This window comes from Schistocerca americana, chromosome 2, assembly GCF_021461395.2.
Source record: "Schistocerca americana isolate TAMUIC-IGC-003095 chromosome 2, iqSchAmer2.1, whole genome shotgun sequence".
Taxonomy (NCBI): Eukaryota; Metazoa; Arthropoda; class Insecta; order Orthoptera; family Acrididae; genus Schistocerca; species Schistocerca americana.
The window spans coordinates 767,467,791-767,489,053 of NC_060120.1; the positions used below are offsets into that span (position 1 = coordinate 767,467,791).

The 21,263-nt window shown below is 45.6% G+C and overlaps 1 protein-coding gene across 1 annotated transcript in view; it reads left to right on the forward strand.

The window, feature by feature from the left end:
- LOC124594413 overlaps positions 1 to 21,263 on the forward strand; it is a 104,167-nt gene that overhangs the window by 60,793 nt on the left and 22,111 nt on the right. The window contains exon 2 of the mRNA XM_047132784.1: positions 7,125 to 7,386. Coding sequence (XP_046988740.1) covers positions 7,125 to 7,386 — 262 coding nt within the window. The remainder of the gene's footprint in view (positions 1 to 7,124; positions 7,387 to 21,263) is intronic.

The following is a 21,263-nucleotide window of genomic DNA, read 5'->3' on the forward strand; positions in this document are numbered from 1 at the left end:
CGGACATACGTGAGTGGGCAGAGCTTCTCCTTTAAGTTCGTTACTCACACTACAGGTGTGAATAATAATAATGTGACGAGGGCCTCCCGTCGGGTAGACCGTTCGCCTGGTGCAGGTCTTTCGATATTACGCCACTTCGGCGACTTTAGCGTCGATGGGGATGAAATGATGATGATTAGAACAACAGAACACCCAGTCCCTGAGCGGAGAAAATCTCCGACCCAGCCGGGAATCGAACCCGGGCCATTTGGATTGACATTCTGCAGCGCTGACCACTTTTTTAAATTTTTTTACTTCTTGTCTATTTTTTTATTTTTTTTAATAATGGATTACCAATGTTCTTTCCTACTCTCCCGGCTACTTATTATTCCTGTTTCATTTGTGACTTCGTCAAGATGGAAAACAAATCAGTTAGGACTGATCGTCCCGTCGACGTCGAGATCATAAAAATGAAATGATCGCATGGCATTGTTGGCCCGGAGGCCCCATGCGGGGAAGTTCGGCCGCCATAGTTTTAGTTGACGCCACTTCGGTGATTTGATGGTGATGAAGAACACACAACACCCAGTCATCACGAGGCAGAGAAAATCCCTGGCCCCGCCGGGAATCGAACCCGGCACCCCGTGCGCGGGAAGCGAGAACGCTACCTTTTTTTTAAGTTTATTTTTTCTATTTGTTGTAATTGTAAACTTTTCTCCACCAACTTTTTTTTATATGGGAAAAAGCGTCTTTCAGTTACGACAAACAAAAGTAGAATGTACATCCGTAGCAACAACAGAACAAGAATTCCTTCTAAACTGCCGGCCGAAGTGGCCGTGCGGTTAAAGGCGCTGCAGTCTGGAACCGCAAGACCGCTACGGTCGCAGGTTCCAATCCTGCCTCGGGCATGGATGTTTGTGATGTCATTAGGTTAGTTAGGTTTAACTAGTTCTAAGTTCTAGGGGACTAATGACCTCAGCAGTTGAGTCCCATAGTGCTCAGAGCCATTTGAACCTTCTAAACTATGAAATAGAATTCGAAACTAATAGTATGATCATAGATAATAAAGAAAGAAAAATGTAACCAAATCCCGCACGCCATTCCATGTGCGTGGCTCATCTGCGTACAGATTCCATGTTCCAAATTGATAAAACATTTCGCAGCGTGTGGAGCTCCATGACGGCGCTCATCCTCTGCCCGGTACTCCCCAACTGTGAGGGGGGTTATCGAAGACACTGCGCAAATAGGTCGCAAATAGTTGTCGGTATCTGGGTGTACACTCAAGTGTGCTATGACTGTCCTGGAGAAATTGCCAGTAATCAAAATGGTTCAAATGGCTCTGAGCACTATGGGACTCAACTGCTGAGATCATTAGTCCCCTAGAACTTAGAACCACTTAAACCTAACTAACCTAAGGACATCACACACATCCATGCCCGAGGCAGGATTCGAATCTGCGACCGTAGCGGTCTCGCGGTTCCAGACTGCAGCGCCAGAACCGCGCGGCCACTTCGGCCGGCCGCCAGTAATCAAGTACCACCTTCTCATCATCTCGAAAGAGGTAGTATATGGACATGCCTTTAAACCATGTGAGAGCGTGAGTCTTCGCACGTGGGAAATAAGTATCCTCTGGACAAAGGAGGAGCCGTGGCTCAATTGTGCGAGGCGCGATACGTAGGTAGCAGGCGAGGATCTTCTGCACTAGCAGCCATACCTCTAACGCCGATCCACATATTAAACGGTGTTCGTCACTATCCACGAGGTGGCAACGTGGGCAAAGGGGGGAATCCGTCATCCCAATAGCGTGCAGCCTTTGTCGTGTTACAACCTTCCCGTTCACCACCTGGTACCACGCGGCTCGTACCCGCGTGGGGAGGAACGGCTTCTGGACCGCTCTCCACACTGCAGGCCATAGGGTCGTAGGGCTCTTCCTCTCAATCACCTTAGCAGCAGCCTGTAAACGTCTCCCTCCTTGGGAGTGCAAGTGTTGGGGAGGTCTGGGTGCACGTAACTATACTCAAGAATAAATGCCGAGAGGTGCGAGAGTGAGGGTGTAATGTGCGCAATCGTGACAGGTGGCAGAAGAGACGCCGGCAGCAATTCCTCTAACAGACGTCCCGTAAGGGAAGCATCTTTGTGGGTCCACAATTTCATCAGTGTGCACAAGTATAACGCTGTAGCTCACGCTCGTACATTTATAAGTCCCAGTCCGCCATCACGTGGAGGGAGGGTGAGTGTTTCGTAGTGGACTTTGAATAGGTGTCCGGCGGTAAGGTAATATCCAAACGCTGCTTGCAGTCTGTGTGCCATCGCTGTCGATATCGGTAGGCCCTTAGCCATGTGGATCATCTTAGTCGCCACGTGAAGGTTGAGGTATTCCACACGCTGTAGGAGGTCCATCCGTCGAAGTAGGTTCCAGCGAACTTCTGTGCGTATTGCCTGTAGTAATCGTGCATAGTTCATGGCAGCCGTGCGGCGCACACCCTGTGTAAATGTTATGCCCAAGAACCGTACCTTGTTAACTAGTGGGAGTGGGGATAAAGCGTCCTCCTGTAAACCTCTCCCAATGGGCATCGCTGCCGACTTGGCCACATTCATGAGGCTGCCCGCTGCCAATCCATAGCGATTGATCCATTGTATCACCGAGCGTACCTCGTCACCAGATCGGACAAGTAACAGAAGGTCATCAGCATATATCCTGCAGTGAAATGTGTGATCCCTCAAGGACATGCCCGAGAGCCTGTTTTTCAACCCTCCGACAAGTGGTGCGAGTGCTATCGCGTAAAGAATCATGGAGAGTGGGCATCCTTGGCGAACTGACCGTCGGATCGGAAAGGGACCCGCAATCCGTCCATTCACCAGTACACGGGATGCAGCTCCACGGAAAAGGCGCTGAAAGATGTCGACAAAGTCAGGCGGGAAGCCCATGCGGGCCATAATGGACAGAAGGAACTTGTGGTGAACTCTGTCGAAGGCGTGGTCGAAATCAATGGAGATCAGAGCAGCTCGAAGGCGACAGGATGTGGCATTCGCTGGTTGCCGTTTGCGTGTTGGTCACTCCGCCCTGTGTCGTTTGCTCCATGGAGAGGAGTAGGGGCAGAACCTTCTTTATGCGGCTGGCGAGTAGTCGGGCGAAGATTTTATAGTCCGCGTTGAGCATTGTAATTGGCCTGTAGTCCTCGACCGTCCGACCTCTGGAAGGCTTGTGTATCGGTATGAGGAGACCTTCCACGAATCCGGGTAGCACGTGGGAACCGGGGGTCATCAGTTGTTGGTACATGATGATCCATCGGGGTATCATTAGATCGCGGAAAGTCCGATAAAACTCGAGCGGCAGTCCGTCTGGCCCGGGTGACTTGTTGAGTGCTCTCTTGTTAGGCGTGTCCTCGATGTCGTCCCGTGTAAGTCCAGCTAACAGCGTCGCCGCTGCTGCATTGTCGAGGGTGTGCGACACATGCTGCAGTATGTCGTGCTCGTCCGCTTCCTCTGTAGTCACCTCGTCGTAAAACCGGCGATAGCGATCTGCAAAGGCTTCTATAACCGCTGCCTGGCAATATGAGGTCCGTGATCAGCTGCTGTCGTCGTCGGCGGCTGTCGAGCACGATGTGATGCATAGACGGGTTTTCTCCTTCCGCTCGGTCTTGACGTCGCGATCGCACGACGACCCCCTCCAAACGTTGCCTCGTAAGAGACAATATTTTACCTTTAATTCGGCAGCTTTCCATTTGTCGCTTTGGAGACGGTGGTTGGCTGGCGAGTTCGCGGAGCATCGGGTAATAAAAGTCCAATGTGTAACGATGCCACGCTGCGATATCTTTTCCGAACTGTGTTAGCACACGCCGAAACGCTGGTTTCGCACATTCCACCCACCATGCTAGAATCGAAGGGTATCGGGGAAGACGACGTTCGCAATCCTTCCATGTGTTGGCGATAATTTGATGCCATTCCGGGTCTTGAAGATGTGCCAATTCAGCTTCCAGGGTCCTAGGCTGCGCCATATCCGCTGCTGCTGTAGAGTGAGTGTGCACATGAAAGCACTAAGTTCGGCATCCAATTCTCCCGGCGCTAGAGCTCGTGAGACATAAATGCAGTCTAGGCGACTGGCTGAGTGACGAGTAAGATATGTCGGCCCGGGACGGCCACCGTGCAATGTCTCCCACGTGTCGGTGAGAAGCATATCACGAACCAGGAGCCGAAGTTCTTGACAAGTCGAGAAATGAGGGACTTGGTCTTTGGGGTGAAGCACACAGTTAAAGTCGCCGCCGAAGATATATTGATCGAATCGACTGATAAAGAGGGGGGCGATATTCTCCGAGTAGAAAAACGATCGTTCGCGGCGTTGGTCAGTTCCTGATGGAGCGTAAATGTTAATGATGCGCGTGCCCAGTGCTGTGATCGCTAGCCCCCTTCCTGACGGAAGGTAAGTCACTTCTTCGATGGCAATTCCGTCGCGCACTAGTATTGCCGTAACGCTGCCATTTCGGTCCGCCGGTGACATATATGTCGCATAACCGTAGAAAACGGGGAGGGCCGCTATATGCACTTCTTGCAACAGGGCAATGTCAACATCCGAAGAACGAAGCATCTCACGCAGCAACTGGATCTTCACTGCCTTTCGTATCGTGTTGAGGTTAAGCGTGGCGATACGATAAGCTTGTTGCCGAACCGCAGGTGTTAAGTTATCCATTAAGACTGGAATAACCTATGACGCTTCTGACTGTATTGACAACTCCGCATCCCCCCCAAACCTCGCCTGCAGTCCTTTCTAGAGAGCCGGCGCCAATGGCGTGGGCCCTGTTGGCGTAGCTTGCATGGTTCCGTCGTCGTCGTGGTCATCCGCCAACGTTGGGGAACTCAAAGCCGGATCGGTTTCCCTAGCTTCCTCAGGACGCGGCTTGGGTGCTTGCACTCCAGAAGGTGGTGGGCAGCATCTGTCCTGCGTATCGGCATCCGATTTTGCCACTGTAGATACGTGTGGTTTGTCCTCAGTTCCGTTCGGTGATACCACACTGCAGCAAATGGCGGCTGCCTCTGTGGTAGCGTCGTCATTGAAGGTGGAGTCGTCGTCCTCTGGAGGCTGTATCGCATCCCGTTCGGAAGTTCCTCTACGGCTCCGCTTCCGTCGCTTCAGAGAGCATTGCTTCCTGGTGTGTCCTTCTGTGTCAGACGATGGCAAAGATTCACGGCGTTCCGGCACAAAGGCAGCCGTAGGCACAATAAGCGAGTCTACGGCCATGCTATCGTCATGTATGTTGTTATCCGTCGACGGGGGCGGCGGCATCGGAGTTGAATCGGTAGCTTGTGGAACGGGTGTGTCGTCATCATCCTGTATTGGAGGATGGAGCCGCGACCCAACAGAGGATATCGGCTGTCGTGGTGAAGTGGTAGCTGTCGTGAGGGCTGCTGCATAAGTCACGGGAAGCAGCGTCGGCTGCGACGGCAGGTCCGCGGCAGTCGGCGGCAGTTGAGTGATTCGACGTTGGATACATTCACATATGAGGAGTCCCTCCCTCCCACAACCAGAGCAGGTCTTCGGTTGCCCATCGTAGATGACGATGGCACGGCGGCCACTGATATTCAGATATGAAGGTACATGTCTTTTAAGTTCTATTCGGACGTGGCGGAATCCGTTCAGCACAGGATATGTTTGGAATTGCGGCCATTTTTCCGCAATATGATCATGCACCGTGCCGTAGGGGCGCAGCGCTGTCACGACGTCCTCCGCCGGTAGTTCGAAAGGAAGTTCGAAAAGTCTGATCGTGCGAAGTCCCATGCCGGAATAATCGACGTGCACAGTCCCCACATTGCCATCAGCATGGCAGAAACGAGGCCCTGTTTCGTTTCCCGAAGGATCCGTTCACATGTTGCGTCGTTGATGAAAAAATTGGTTCAAATGGTTCTGAGCACTATGTGACTCAACATCTTAGGTCATAAGTCCCCTAGAACTTAGAACTACTTAAACCTAACTAACCTAAGGACATCACATACACCCATGCCCGAGGCAGGATTCGAACCTGCGAACGTAGCAGTCCCGCGGTTCCGGACTGCAGCGCCAGAACCGCACGTCCACCGCGGCCGGCAATCGTTGATGATCTTGACATATACGATACTACTCACAATGGACAAGTGAATGCCGAGAATGTCGGTCGCCGGGATTTTAACTTCTCCTCGTAGAAATCGTTCGACTTCGAGTGCTTTGGGCAGTGCAAATTCGTTGAGGAACGTAAATTTGAGCGTCGATTTTCTGTATTGGTGCGCAATAGTGATCTATATGCTGAGTACGGCACGCGCGAAACAGCCGATTACGATGTAAACAACACGTGCGCTCGCTCCGCGGCAGGAACACAAACAGCGCGTCCTCACCGCAGCACAGCCAAAGGCCAACTTACCACTCAGCCAGCGGGGGCGGACTACTACGGGTGTTCAACATTGGCATCGTTTGCGACGTGACATGCAGCTATTCATGGGTACAAGTCGTTGATACGGCGTGTCCGGGAACGTTTGAAGACGGTCCGCTATGCGAATGTGGTAACTGGGTTAACTGTTTGCAGATGCCAACTAATTCGATGTGAGATGAGGGTTAACAATGAAATTTTAGGACAGCATAAAGTACAGGTGCAATGTGTAATTATAATAATCCTTTTAACCATTAGTAGGTTTTCCTTTACCATTCGAACACTGATACATGTCAATAACACACAAGAAATTCCAGTTGGTCCTTTGATAACCTATCGTGGGACACATACGTCCGCCGGCCGGAGTGGCCGAGCGGTTCTAGGCGCTTCAGTCTGGAACCACGCGACCGCTACGTTCGCAGGTTCGAATCCTGCCTCGGGCAGGGATGTGTGTGATGTCCTTAGGTTAGTTAGATTTAACTAGTTCTAAGATCTAGGGGACTGATGACCTCAGAAGTTAAGTCCCATAGTGCTCAGAGCCATTTGAACCAATTTGACACATACGTCCCGTTGGTAATCAAAGGGTTAAATCAGTGGGGGGCCATCAGGAGTTACGGCTCTGGATGACGAAGACGGTATCTCTGATTGGAAATAAAGCAGCGAGTTGTCGAATGGTTTCCCAGAGGCACACTTCACAGAATGCCAGGGACCCTTCGCACTTCTTAGACGCCGCTTTATCTCTGTTCTCAGGCGGCCTGAGACGGCGAGCGCCTGGCGGTGTGATTTAGGGTTGCAGACGGGGCTGACAGGCCGCACTTTGGCAGAAAGGCGAGGTGCGGCCGAGAGGCGGCTGACGCGCCGCTGCCCCGGGAGATCTGGCCCCCGGCCCGCCACGCAGCCGCCCGCCTCACACCGCCAGACAGCCTGCTCTGCTCTGCTCTTGATGTGGTCGCCTCGCCAGCTGCCCTCCGCCGCATTAGCGTCTGCTACATCCAGCACAGATGCAGGCCGGGTTAATATTGGAAGCAGGCCGCGTCCGTTCTCTCAGTGACGAAAATCTGGAGGCGTCTGCGGTACAGAATTCATAGGCTATGCGAGACAACCTCTGTACGACTCTGGACCAAAGTAACGTCCAGGTTACGCCTCAAGCTGATTGGTTACACCAGCTCTACAACATAACAAGTAATGTGTTTTTCTCATTATTTGGTTGTAAGTTGTAAGGTTTTTGAGCTGAATGCCAGGTATAAAGTACTGCATAAATAGAAACCTTCGTCCAATTGTACGACTCTGACATCTGTATTTCAATTATCTATTTGTTGTTGCGATCAGGCGAAAGTACTTTCGTGCAGCCACAGCTGTGGGTTGTCTGATTGCTCTGCGAGAAAGCTCACCGTACAAGAACATATGAAATATTTGTTCACTTCATTACATGACTGAATAAATGGATCATTTAACTTTGACACACTATTACAGCTGTCTTGGACTAGCAAAACAACATTTCATGCTCTAGTTAACGAAGTGTTTACTTGTAGTAAGATGTTTCACAATTGAAGGAACAAGTTCCTCAGAAACTTTAATTGTCACGTTGGTTCTGTACTATGATACTGACTCCTTTAGGCGAGGTCACGAGCTGCGGAAGAGCTCTTGCCAGTTCGATATTGTACTGACCTCAGCGTGAGAATGCTGCTACGCTAAGAGCGGCGCGTGGTCCTCAGGAACAACGCGATCTCTGTACGGTACCGCAGCAGTCCCTACCCTAAAGACTTTCATGATGCAGTCCTCCATGCTAATCTACCTTCCACATACTCTTTTGCTTTTGCATAGCTGTTCCAACCTACACTACTGGCCATTAAAATTGATACACCACGAATATGACGTGCTACAGACGCGAAATTTAAACGACAGGAAGAAGATGCTGTGATATGCAAATGATTAACTTTTCAGAGCATTCACACAAGGTTGGCGCCAGTGGCGACACCAACGACGTGCTGTCATGAGGTAAGTTTCCAACCGATTTCTCATACACAAACAGCAGTTGACCGGAGTTGCATGGTAAAACGTTGTTATGATGCGTCATGTAAGGAGGAAAAATGCATACCATCACGTTTCCGACTTTGATAAAGGTCGGATTGTAGCATATCGCGTTTGCGGTTTATCGTATCGCGACATTGTTGCTCGCGTTGGTCGAGATCCAATGACTGTTAGCAGAATATGGAATGGGTGGGTTCAGGAGGGTACTACGGAACGCCGAGCTGGATCCCAACGGCCTCGTACCAGTAGCAGTCGAGATGACAGGCATCATATCCGTATGCCTGTAACGGATCGTGCAGCCACGTCTCGATCCCTGAGTCAACAGATGGGGACGTTTGCAAGACAACAACCATCTGCACGAACAGTTCGATGACGTTTGCAGCAACATGGACTATCAGTTCGGAGACAATGTCTGCGGTTACCCTTGACGCTGCATCACAGACAGGAGTGCCTGCGATGGTGTACTCAACGACGAACCTGGGTGCACGAATGGCAAAACGTAATTTTTTCGGATGAATCCAGGTCCTTTTTACAGCATCATGACGGTCGCATCCGTGTTTGGCGACATCGCAGTGAACGCACATTGGAAGCATGTATTCATCATTGCCATACTGGCATATCACCCGGCGTGATGGTATGTGGTGCCATTGGTTACACGTCTCGCTCACCTCTTGTTCGCATTGACGGCACTTTGAATAGTGGACGTTACATTTCAGATGTGTTACGACCGGTGGTTTTACCCTTCATTCGATCCCTGCGAAACACAACATTTCAGCAGGATAATGCACGACCGCATGTTGCAGGTCCTGTACGGGTCTTTCTGGATACAGAAAGTGTTCGACTGCTGCCCTGGCCAGCACATTCTCCAGATCTCTCACCAACTGAAGCGTGGTAAATGGTGGCAGAGCAACTGGCTCGTCCCAATACGCCAGTCACTACTCGTGATGAACTGTGGTATCGTGCTGAAGCTGCATGGGCAGTTGTACCTGTACACGCCATCCAAGCTCTGTTTGACTCAATGCCCAGGCGTATAAAGGCCGTTATTACGGCCAGAGGTGGTTGTTCTGGGTACTGATCTCTCGGGATATATGCACCCAAATTGCGTGAAAATGTAATCACATGTCAGTTCTAGTATAATATATTTGTCCAATGAATACCCGTTTATCATCTGCATTTCTTCTTGGTGTAGCAATTTTAATGGCCAGTAGTGTATATCCATTTAAACCTGCTGACGGTATTCACGCTTTGGTCTCCATCTTAAACATCCCTTCTCACCTCCTAATACACACCTCACGACTACCAAATTAATTCTTCCTTGACATGCCCCTTCTTTTCATTGTTCCAGTAATATAAATCCTGCACAGTGATACTATTCGTAATGCACTTCATGTGATGGTTATGCAAGCAGACATCAGTGTGAAACGATTTACCTGGCGGTTGCTGTCAGACGTGTTTCTGGTGCAGTTTGCGTCTCTCTCGGACTGTCATCATAATCCACCCATAAACGACATGGCACGTTCCTACAAAGAGCCGCACACACCAAGCTTTCTGAAGCCTAGGTCGTCTGTAACGTTATAAACCTGACTCGACATATTTGCTACTAGAAATAGTGAGACCAGATCTTTTTAATAATATAAGCATAAAGGACGCTGCATCTTGGCGTCGTCCAAATATCGTCGGTACACGGAAGTTTGAAAAATAAATCCTGAAGGCATACAGTTTTTATCGTTTTTTATTCGATGACGCGATGCCTTTCGGACTCATTACGTCTCTCATTAGCTGCAATCGGTTAATACCTTTCTTGGATATGCTCTTGAGCGAAATGATATGAAAAGTACGTTCCTGTTGAAACTCTCGAATCAAAAAACGGAAAATAAGATGGAAAACAGTAGAAAACTTACTAGAATGGCAGACTTAATATTTTAACCCAATAATGTCAGATAAAGTTGATTTGATTTCTCCATCCCATAATTGCAAATCAGGTCACTTAATGCCTACATTTGATTGTAGATTTCAAAACACTTCACAGATCCATGACAATATGAGATAACCAAAGACGACGGTTATAACGTAGTGCAAGATACCAGAGTTGTAAAATAATTTGGCACGTGTAAAATATCAAATTTAAAGTAAGTCTTTCAAGTTGCTAAAATAAGCATATCTGTTCATTTAACAGGCATTCAGTCTTTACGATTTCATGTAGGTCTGATTCCACTTATTCTAACAGAGCATTACCTTTAGGTTCTTTGTGTAATACTACCAAATTGTTTTCTGTCTTACTGATAACGCATGCAAAGCCTAAATTTTCGAAGTGGTTGTTTGAAGGCATTCATGTGTTCTTAGTAATGTGTTCTGAAATTCCTGCCTGTTTTCCCGACATAAAGGCAAACCAACTGGGCTCATATTTTATGCATCCCACAACTGTTCAAATACTGTAACTTTAATTTTATGCTGGACTAATAAGTATCGTAAGTTAATCTTAGTGGAGAATGGAATAGTTTCATTGCTTTTCTCATACAGATACTTGGACAGTGGAAAAACTGGAACAGAAGGAGATCGAAACATTTGAGATGTGGTGCTATAGACGAACGTTGAAAATCAGGTTGATTGATAAGGTAAGGAAAGAGGAGGTTCTTCTCAGAACCGGTGAAGCGAGAAAAATATGGAAAACACAGATGAGAAGAACGGACAGGACGATGGCACATGTGTTACAGCTTGCTGCTAGGCTCCAGTACTGGTTCGGTGATGCAGGGTTGAAACACAAGCATCAATTAGCATTATAGTTGCACACTGTCAGCATGAGTCTGGACAATGCGAGCAGGGCTTCATGGTACTAGAGGGAATTGTAGATGGTAGGAACTATAGGGGAAGACAGTGATTGGAATACATCAAGCAAATTAAGGAGTAAGGGCACAAGTGCTAGTCTGAAATGAAGAGATGGGCGCAGGAGAGGAATTGTGGCGGGCTGCACCAAAAGCTAGCAGAAGACTCATAGCGAAAGAAAAGGTGGTGTTTTATGAAATGGCCAGTACGTATGAGATTCTAGTAATTTTTTTCTCTTTGTTAGTAATATGGTAAGTCCCTGTGTTAGTTTTGTGTATTTGTGTGTAAAATTATATGTTGCTTTCGCTCTGTAGCTATTGTTTACAGAAATATGATTTATGCTGTTTCTTTTTGTGCTAAGTCTTTTTTCTCAGTAGATGGTGGAGATTTCAAATGTCCTTCTCTAAGGTGACGGACAGAGTTCTCATCTATCAAGACTTAAAAAGTCATTCAGTAAATCTGTATGTTTGTACACGGTGCTCATAATTGAACTTACGCTACTTGAGCCATTGTAGCCGGGAAACTACATTGAAGAGCCAAAGAAACAGGAAAACCTGAGTAGTGTCGTGTAGGGCAGCCGCGAGCACGCAGAAGTGCAGCAACACGACGTGACATGGACTCTATTAATGTCTGAAGTAGTGATGGAGGGAACTGGCACCATGAAACCTGCAGGGCCGGCCATAAATCCGTGAGAGAACGAGGGGGTTGAGATTTCTTCTGAACAACACGTTGCAAGCCATCCCAAATATGCTCCATAATGTTCATGTGTGGGGAGTTTGGTGCTTAAGCTCAGAAGAATGTTCCTGGAGCCACTCTGTAGCAATTCTGGAGACGTGAATGTCGCATTCTCCTGCTGGACTTGCCCAAACCCGTCGGCATGCACAATGGACATGAATGGATGCAAGTCTTCAGACAGGATGCTTACGTATGTGTCACCTGCCAGAGTCGTACCTAGACATATCAGGGATCCCATATCACTCCAATTGTATTCGCCTCACACCATTACATAGCCTCCACCAGCTTCAACAGTCCCCTGCTGACATCAGGAACCATGGATTCATGAGGTTGTCTCCATACCCGTACGTGTCCATCCACGCAATACAATTTGAAACGAGACTCGTCCAACCAGGCAATATGTTTCCAGTCATCAGCAGTCCAATGTCGGTGTTGAAGGGCCCAGGTGAGGTGCAAAGTTTTGTGACGTGCAGTCATCAAGGGTACACGAGTGGACCTTCGGCTCCGAAAGCCCATATTGTAATGTTTTATTGAATGGTTCGCACGCTGACACTTGTTGATGGCCCATCATTGAAATATGTAGCAGGTAGGATCTTTTACCGGCCGAAGCGATGTCGGACATTTGAGTTTTGCCGGATACCTGATATTCACGGTACACTCGTGAAATGGTGGTATCAGAAAATCTCTGCTTCATCGCTATCTTGGAGATGCTGTGTCCCATCGCACGTGCGCCGACTATAACACCACGTTGAAACTCATTTAATTTCATAATTGTCATTGTAGCAGCAGTAACTGATGTATCAACTGCGTCAGACACTTTTTGTCTTATATAGGCGTTGTCGATGGCAGCGCCATATTCTGCCTGTTTACATATCTTTGTATTTGAATAGGCATGCCTATACCAATTTCTTTGGCACTTCAGTGTATTTACCGTATAAGTACCCTACTTAATAGGAATAAGTGACTTGCTGCTACTCGCCAGTATCGGTTCGGTGTTGTACGGTTGAAACACAAGCATCGGTTTGCATTACAGTTGGAGACAGTCAGCATGGGTCTGGACAAGAGGAGCAGGGCTTTCCTCGTAAAACTGTTTTAGCATAGTAACAGCAATAGTGCTGCTGCTCTTCTCGAGTGCCGGCCGCTGTGACCGAGCGGTTCTAGGCGCTTCAGTCCGGAACCGCGCTGCTCTTACGGTGGCAGGTTCGAATCTTGCCTCGGGCATGGATGTGTTTGATGTCCTTAGATTAGTTGCGTTTAAGTAGTTCTAAGTCCAGGGGACTGATATTAAGTCGCATAGTGCTTAGAGCCACTTGAACCACTTTTTGTTCACTGATAGTGACGAATGAATGGAATACTGATAAGTCCTCTTTCCCACTAGTTTTGAAGAACATGATTCAGCTGTTCGAATTAACTGGCGCCTTGGGAACTGCTACTTGTAGAGGCCCATGGCCAATTGCGCCACATAATTGTTGAGGAAATTACTGATGCCTTGGATGAGAAAGCTGGACGCAATGTGCGAACTTCAAGCAGTGCACCTGCTGTGTCACAAAAGCTGAACATTCCGTTAGAAAAGTGCTGCGAACAGTTGTGAAATGGCATCTGTACAAACTTCCAGGTTGTCGTGGATGCAGATAGTCGTCACACTGAGCAACGCTTGTAACCCGGAAAGTAGCCAGTGCAAGCAGTTAACAAATGTTACTGTCTCATGTGTGAATTAAAATGTGTTCCTTTCAATAGTTTATTCATTATTTCCCTTTCGCATGTGCTTAGAAACGTTTCCTCAAAGTTTCATTGTCCTACGATCACTCTTTTTTCATGGGGGTGCCCTCTCAAGTAGAGAAAGTTTATTTATGGCCATGGACGTTTCCTTATACCTACTGTATTTAAAATTTGAAAGTGAAGAAGAATTACATGAACTGAAATGGGCTACTGAGCACATTATATGAAAGGCTTATTTCGATAGTGGTACAAGTCCATTTTTGTTCATTTTGAGATACAGAATCCTAAAGTTAAATGAGCGCTGAAAAATCTGTAGTTGAGATACCACAAATATTCAAGCATATGGCTTCTTGCTAGAGATGAACCTTTCTTTCTGTTTGTTTGGATCGTTAATTTCAGAAACATGATAGAAAAGTTGAGGTAATGTGCTTGTACCACTATTGAAATAAGCCCTTCATATGTACTGAGAGTAAACCAAGGAAAAACGTGAGTACTGAGGAGCACGAGAATGAGATTAGCTACAAACTTGAGATAAAAATCGGGGCCCATGTAGTAGACGGGGTAATTCTGATACCTTGGAAGCAAAATTAACCCATGACGAGTGACGGGAGGAGGACATAACAAGCAGAAAAAGGCAGGCAAAGAGAGCATTGAACTCCACTCGAAGCCTACTAGAAATAAACCTAGGCCTTGAGGAGAAACTTTCAAAATGTTCATCGAATGCCCGTCATTGCCTGGAAGTGATTCACGGACTGTGTAAAATCCGAAAAAGACGAGAATCAAAGTGTCTGAGACACGTGGTGCCAGAGAACAGTGCTGACAACAGGACTGAAGATAACAAATGGGAAGACATGTTGTAGTATCGACGAGTAAAGCCATATGCGGCTAACACTGACTAGCTAAAGGGACCATTTATAGGGTAAAATTTGTAAGGGAAGGCTGATACTGGAATAAATCCAACAAATAATTGGGTGTAAGTGCTACTCTGAGATGAAGAGGTTGGCTCAGGAGAGGAAATCATGGTGGTCTGGATCAAATTCTGTATTTCTAGATTGTTTTGACACCGTACCTCACAGGCGGCTTGTAATCAAATTGCGTACTCCCGGAATATCGACTCAGTTCGCTCAGTTATGCGACTGGATTCGCGATTTCCTGTCGGAGAGGTCAAAGTTCGTAGTAACTGACGGGAAGTCATCGAGTAAAACGGAAGTGATTTCTGACATTCCCAAGGTAGTGTTATAGGCCCTCTGCTATTCTGCATCTATATTAACAACTTAGGAGTCAATCGGAGCAGCCGTCTTATGTTTTTTTGCAGATGAAGCCGTCGTTTATCGTCCAGTAAAGTCATTAGAAGATCACAAACAACTGAAAAATGATTTAGATACGATATCCAATTGGTAATTGGCCCTAAATAATGAAAATTATGAGGTCATCCACACGAGTACTGAAAGGAATCCGTTAAACTTCGCTTGCACGATACATCAATCAAATATAAAAGCTGTACATTTAATTAAATAGCTACAAATTACAATTACAAACAGTTAAATTGGAAATAACACATAGAAAATGTAGTGGAGAAGGTGAATCGAAGACTGCGATTTATTTACGGAACAGTCAGAAGATGCAGCAAACACACGAAACTGAATGCCTACACTACACTTGTACGTCCACTTTTGCACTGCTGCTGCGCAGTGTGGGATGCTTACCACACAGGATTAATGGAGTACATCGAGAACGGCCAAAGAAGGGCAGCACGTTTATTGTTGTCGAGAAATAGGGAAGAGAGTGTCAGATACATGATCCACGATTTGGGGTAGAACTCATTAAAACTATGGCGTTTTTCGTTGCGGCGGGATCTTCTCACGAAATTTCAATCACCGACTTGCTATTCCGGATGCGAAAATATATTCTTAGCGGCGACCTGCATAGGGAGAAACGATCATCATAATAAAATATAGGAAATCAGAGGTCGTACGGAAAGAAAGAGGTGTTCTTTTATTCCGCTAGGGGGGAGAGTGGAATAGTAGAGAATTACTGTGTAGGTTGTTCGATGACCCCTCTGCCAGACACTTAAGTGTGATTTGCAGAGAAGCCATGTAGATGTATGTAGATGTAGAGAAACATGTCTGACAAAAAAAAAAAAAAAAAATACGTCGTTGTCAGAGAACACGGACTGGGTGTATTTCCGGCAGAAGCGCAGGCGCCGTGTGGCGGCAGTAACTTGTCGTCCCAGAAGCGCAGCATAGGGGGGCGGGCTGTGTGTGAGCGCGTGCTGATAGCGGGCGCGCCGCGCGACGTGAGATAGCCCGGGGGTCGCTTTCCCAAGGCGTCCCTACTGGCGCCACTTGGAGTGGCGGTTGCGGCGCTGAGAGACGCCGCCCGCCCAAATACAGCGCGCGCCTCCAAGGGGAAACGTAGGAAAAAAGGAAAGGTCGCAGGACAGCCCCCCGGCAGCGCCTGTTGACTTTCTCACAGGGCACGGCGCCGCACAATACCGCACTGCACTGCACCCCCATCAAACGGGGAGACATTACTCGCCCACGGAGCCCGCCTACACATACACTTGCCGAGTCTACAAACAAGTAACCCCACATCCTGTCTCCCGTAAACACACGCACCGGATAAATGCTGCCACTCTCACAGTTTGTATCGAGAGCACTGGCGAGCGTTATTAACGGAGGTTGAAAGGTCTCTGTTGGATTCCTTTCATGTTAATTTCTTAAATCTGTTGTCATTTACGGCATAAATTCCTCTTCTAAATTTACTGTGGTGTTTCTGACTATCTAGGAGGAGACTGAGTAGTGGAACATGTTACTTTTACACATAAAAAAGAACGATCTGTCACACTACTACACTTTAAAACACAGTTTATATGCAATTCATGTCACACAGTCTCATACGGAACCTATATCCGCTTTCTTTTATATACTGTATATGATAAGATACTGTCATCCCCCTTCCCTTCTGTGTGAGAGGATGAATGAGCAAATGTATTTCTAGTTGCATGCTTGAGGGTAGCAGACAAGCCTTTCTGCTAGAGAACAGTAAGACCAACGTCAGAACAGGTAGCTACGCTTTTTGAAAGCAGAGAGGTTTCTATTCTTAGTATGGCCCTGTCCGTCCCTTGTCATGTTGGTATAGGAAGTTGCCTCTCTGGTCACTTCCGTTTGTATCTGTTAGCATGCTCGGTAGGAGCCCAGGTCAGTCTGTCCGCGGCGAGCGTCTGAAGTGGTAAGATCTCCGGCTAAGCGCGTGTCTACTAAGTCCGTAGGACAATGGATTTCTTAAGTTCAGCCTAACTGAAAATTTAATCGCCTTTATTTCAGGTTTAGCTCTAAAATATCAAATGTTATCTTAAATTGCAGCGCAGTGTAATTCTCGTGTGAAGTTCAGAATATATTCCGGTAGTTGCTTTGTCACTACTTTGTGAGTAAAGTGGAACCACGTGTTGATCAGTAACTCTAACTAAGATCATCAATCTTAAATGCGAATGTGCGTGAGATTATAACGTCTCGTCTTGACAATATTTTTCAATATAGCAACTTTTCTTTATGTTCAACCCACGTGGGGTGTACGTTGTGAGACCAGTACCACGTGCTTATACAATTGTTTGACCCATCAGGTTAATAGTAAGACGATTGTAACCAGTTCGAGGTTTTTCTTTTGTAAATTGCGTTTCGATGTAATTTATTTTAATTATCAAAATTATTGTGGAGTTACACTCTTTGTGTAAACCAAGTTGGCCACGTGAAGCATGTGATGTAAGCATCGAAGTAGACCTCAGCTATTCTTTTCGGGAAGATTTCACAGAGAGTTAGTATGAATTTAGTATACCAGTGTGTGGTAATTTCATGACGGACAGGATTGCGCTACGAACGTAACTTCTTTGGGTGAAAATTGAATCGGTTCGTTGTGGTTAATTTCTTCTTGCATATGTTTCAACGTTCTTCGTGTGTTATTTTATTAATGCAGTGTTGTATGTAGTCTCCCAATCTTGACTCCCTATTTGATGTGTTCCGTAAGATTACAAACTCACATTTACACAATCCTAAATAAGGCACCAGTTTAGTTATGAATCAAGTTTAATATGCTGAAATTTCAATGATCAATGTTAAAATAAATTTCCAAATATAAACCGATTTATTTCTTTTTATTTAAATTCTCTTTATATATATATATATATATATATATATATATATATATATATATATATATATATATATATATCACCGGTTGTCGTATGACGATTAAAAGATTATAATTAATGTTAGTCTGGTTGGGAATTTGGTAAGCTAGACTGGATACCTGGTGAAACAGTTGCTCAGTAATGCAAGGTTAACTTCCCCCGACAGCTCACAGCTTTTAACCCGCTTCTATTGTCTATCAGCACCGCTTTCAGAAGAAATTAAAGCAACAACATTACAAGGTATACGTCGGAATAACGGAACTAACGATAACCGACGAAATCCCGGTGAGATAACAGGTTGGTGCCAATGGTTTTGACGCACCGGAAAGGCAGCAATAGAGTTAGACACACTACTGCTGTCGATCTACACTTGTTTGCTCAGCAGCAGCAGCTGTTTCAAGCTCTAAGGCAACCATGTCAAAGGCTAATGCGAGCCATATAAAGAGGTATAAGTCCATGTGGGCTACAATAAAGGAACTTGACTTTTTGTGGAAGTGGAGGTTTATTTTTGAAAGTAAAATACGTGAATGGGTAAGAAAAAATAAAATTAGTGTTCTAGTTCTGACACTACTTCGGGAGAAAACTGACTCAAAATGAACGTCAGTAATTCTAGGTCTGACAATAGACTCATTTCCTTCCATGATTTCAAATAAATGTTCACAGTGGCAATTGCCTCCGAACATGGATAATAACTTCATGTTCGAATCTTCTATTATTTTCAAACATGGAATCTAAATAATTGTAAAATCCAAGTACACCCACCTCACTGAATATTTCTTTCAGATATGAACCGCAACGGATCTCAGTTTTTTTCATTCACATTTGACTATTCACTGGTTCAATATTGTACTCAAACATGTAAATATAAGTTCTGTAAATCACAGTTTCGGAAATTCGAAATGCTTGTATCGAAACGTTGTAAGTAGGCTGTTTAGGTTTTCTTATTGGTAACGCCACGTAGCGCTCTATATGAAAATCACTGACTGTGCTGCGTGAAGGCTGTGGTTGGTTTGCATTGTTGGAGTGATATTCGCCATTGTAGTGTTGGGCAGTTGGCTGTTAACAGCGTGTAGCGTTGCGCAGTTGGAGGTGAGCCGCCAGCAGTGGTGGATGTGGGGAAGTGAGATGGCGGATTTTTGAGAGCGGATGATCTGGACTTGTGTCCATCAGAAATAGTACATTTGTAAGAATGGATGTCATGAACTGCTATATATATTATGACCTTTGAACACTATTAAGGTAAATACATTGTTTGTTCTCTGTCAAAATCTTTCTTTTGCTAACTATGCCTATCAGTAGTTAGTGCCTTCAGTAGTTTGAATCTTTTATTTAGCTGGCAGAAGTGGCGCTCGCCGTATTGCAGTAGTTCGAGTAACGAAGATTATTGTGAGGTAAGTGATTTGTGAAAGGTATAGGTTAATGTTAGTCAGGGCCATTCTTTTGTAGGGATTTTTGAAAGTCAGATTGCGTTGCGCTAAATATATTGTGTGTCAGTTTAAGCACAGTCATGTATAATTGTACAAAGGGGTCGTTTCAACGTGCATACAATGGTTAGCACAATACTTTTTGGAAAGTAAGTCTGGACTGAACAGAAGAATTAAATATGGATACTTTTTTCCGCCTTTTGCTATATATTTTAAGATCTATGAGAAGACAAAGAACATCGTTTGGCCATCCCACCACTGGGCAGCAAAACTATTCGTTGTGGGCTGCACGTGGTCTGCCGAGAATGCTCCCCGTCGTTAATCTCAGTTGTCGAAACGAGGGCCGCGTCTTCATTGTAGGAGTGAAGAACATTTACTACTTATGGCGACATAACTATCCTGTTCTAATTTCGGTGCACGGATTTTAGTAGCTATAAGGACGAACGATGAAATTACATATGGCGACTGCATTTATGATAGGAATAGTAAGTTGCTTGTCAGCATCCACAATACCCTAGTGTTTCAAAAACTCAAAGATGGCATTTAAAAGAAAGCTTGTAACATCGACAATGTTTCTACAGAATGAGTTTGGGAGAGGTTGGGTTAAACGTCTTGTCGACAATTGTAAAGGAACGATCCACGTTACATTGGGATTTAAAAACTATGGAAAAGAATCATTTTGGACAACTAAGTACAAGTTCACAAGGTTTAAGAGTTCATTTTGTATGAAATTGGGGAATACCAGGTGAATATCAGTTATCATAGTGTGGTACCCCGCATTCAAAAACGAGTTAATTTGCGTCTCTTTTCTGTATTGCTGTCGGTCCATCGAATTTAATTTCTCGAAGACTTTCGGTACTACCTACGCTGTAGCGTAAATTTAGAACTGATACTTTGATTTGGAATGTAATGTTCGCATTCACATCTCGAAGACTATAACCGTTGGCATCGTTGCGGAAGGCTTACTGAAAGTCAGACGAGGATATGCCGAAACAGTTACAGCACTTTTCATGTGTTGCAAGGAGAGTGGTAGAACATGGCAATGACGAAGAAGATACACTGCAACTGCTTGGCAAGTATTCCTGTAAAGAAAATGGCTGTGATAGGGAGGAATGAAAACTATCCAGTGTCGACATGATGCTTTCCCCAGAAAGTACTTGTTTTCGTGAATGAATCTTGATGGATTGTACAGCATTTTCTGATTTATTATTCATTATAGCCTATTACCTAGTAGTTCACGATCTGTCGTTTTTCCCCACTATGATTCTGTTTGAGTTGAAAGGCATCCACATGCCTTGCTCATACTGTGGCATCAAGCAGTCAAACCTGCAAGATGTCTGCCAAGCGAGTGGATTTATTCTTATTTATCGAGTAACATCAATGACTGACTATGAGCTCTAGTACTCACAATTGAGCTACAAATTATTCTCCTGTTTGAATATTACGCAACGGAATCGGATAACGCACGTCTGACTACTAGTAATTTACACAGCTCTGATTGTTCACTACGCACTGGGAATACTAAATTTTTTTTCTTACCCAACGACTTTGATCAACACGTGGCCATCGCACTGAATATGAATGGTGCATACATTATAAATTCTGGATATAATGACTACACACTATTCGAAGAACAAGGCCACCAATCTTTTTCTTTTCACTATCTTTTTTATTCTGATAAATTCTATTATGATTCAAACATAACCTAAACACACCATTACATTTTATACAACAATTACATATAAGAAACTCCGTCCAGTGGGCATGGCTTTACATTGGTGATTCTCTGTCTTATGGTCTCGTAATTATCTAACGCTACAGTGCACTTTCTGGATAGGATGGTGGATCTTTTGCTATATCTCACACTTCGACTCTCACATCCATCATCACGAAAATTTCCTCCAGACCGTGCGGTACAAAAAGAAACATGCACAACCCACTGCTTCTGAACCTATCTTGCTACTCTCCCAT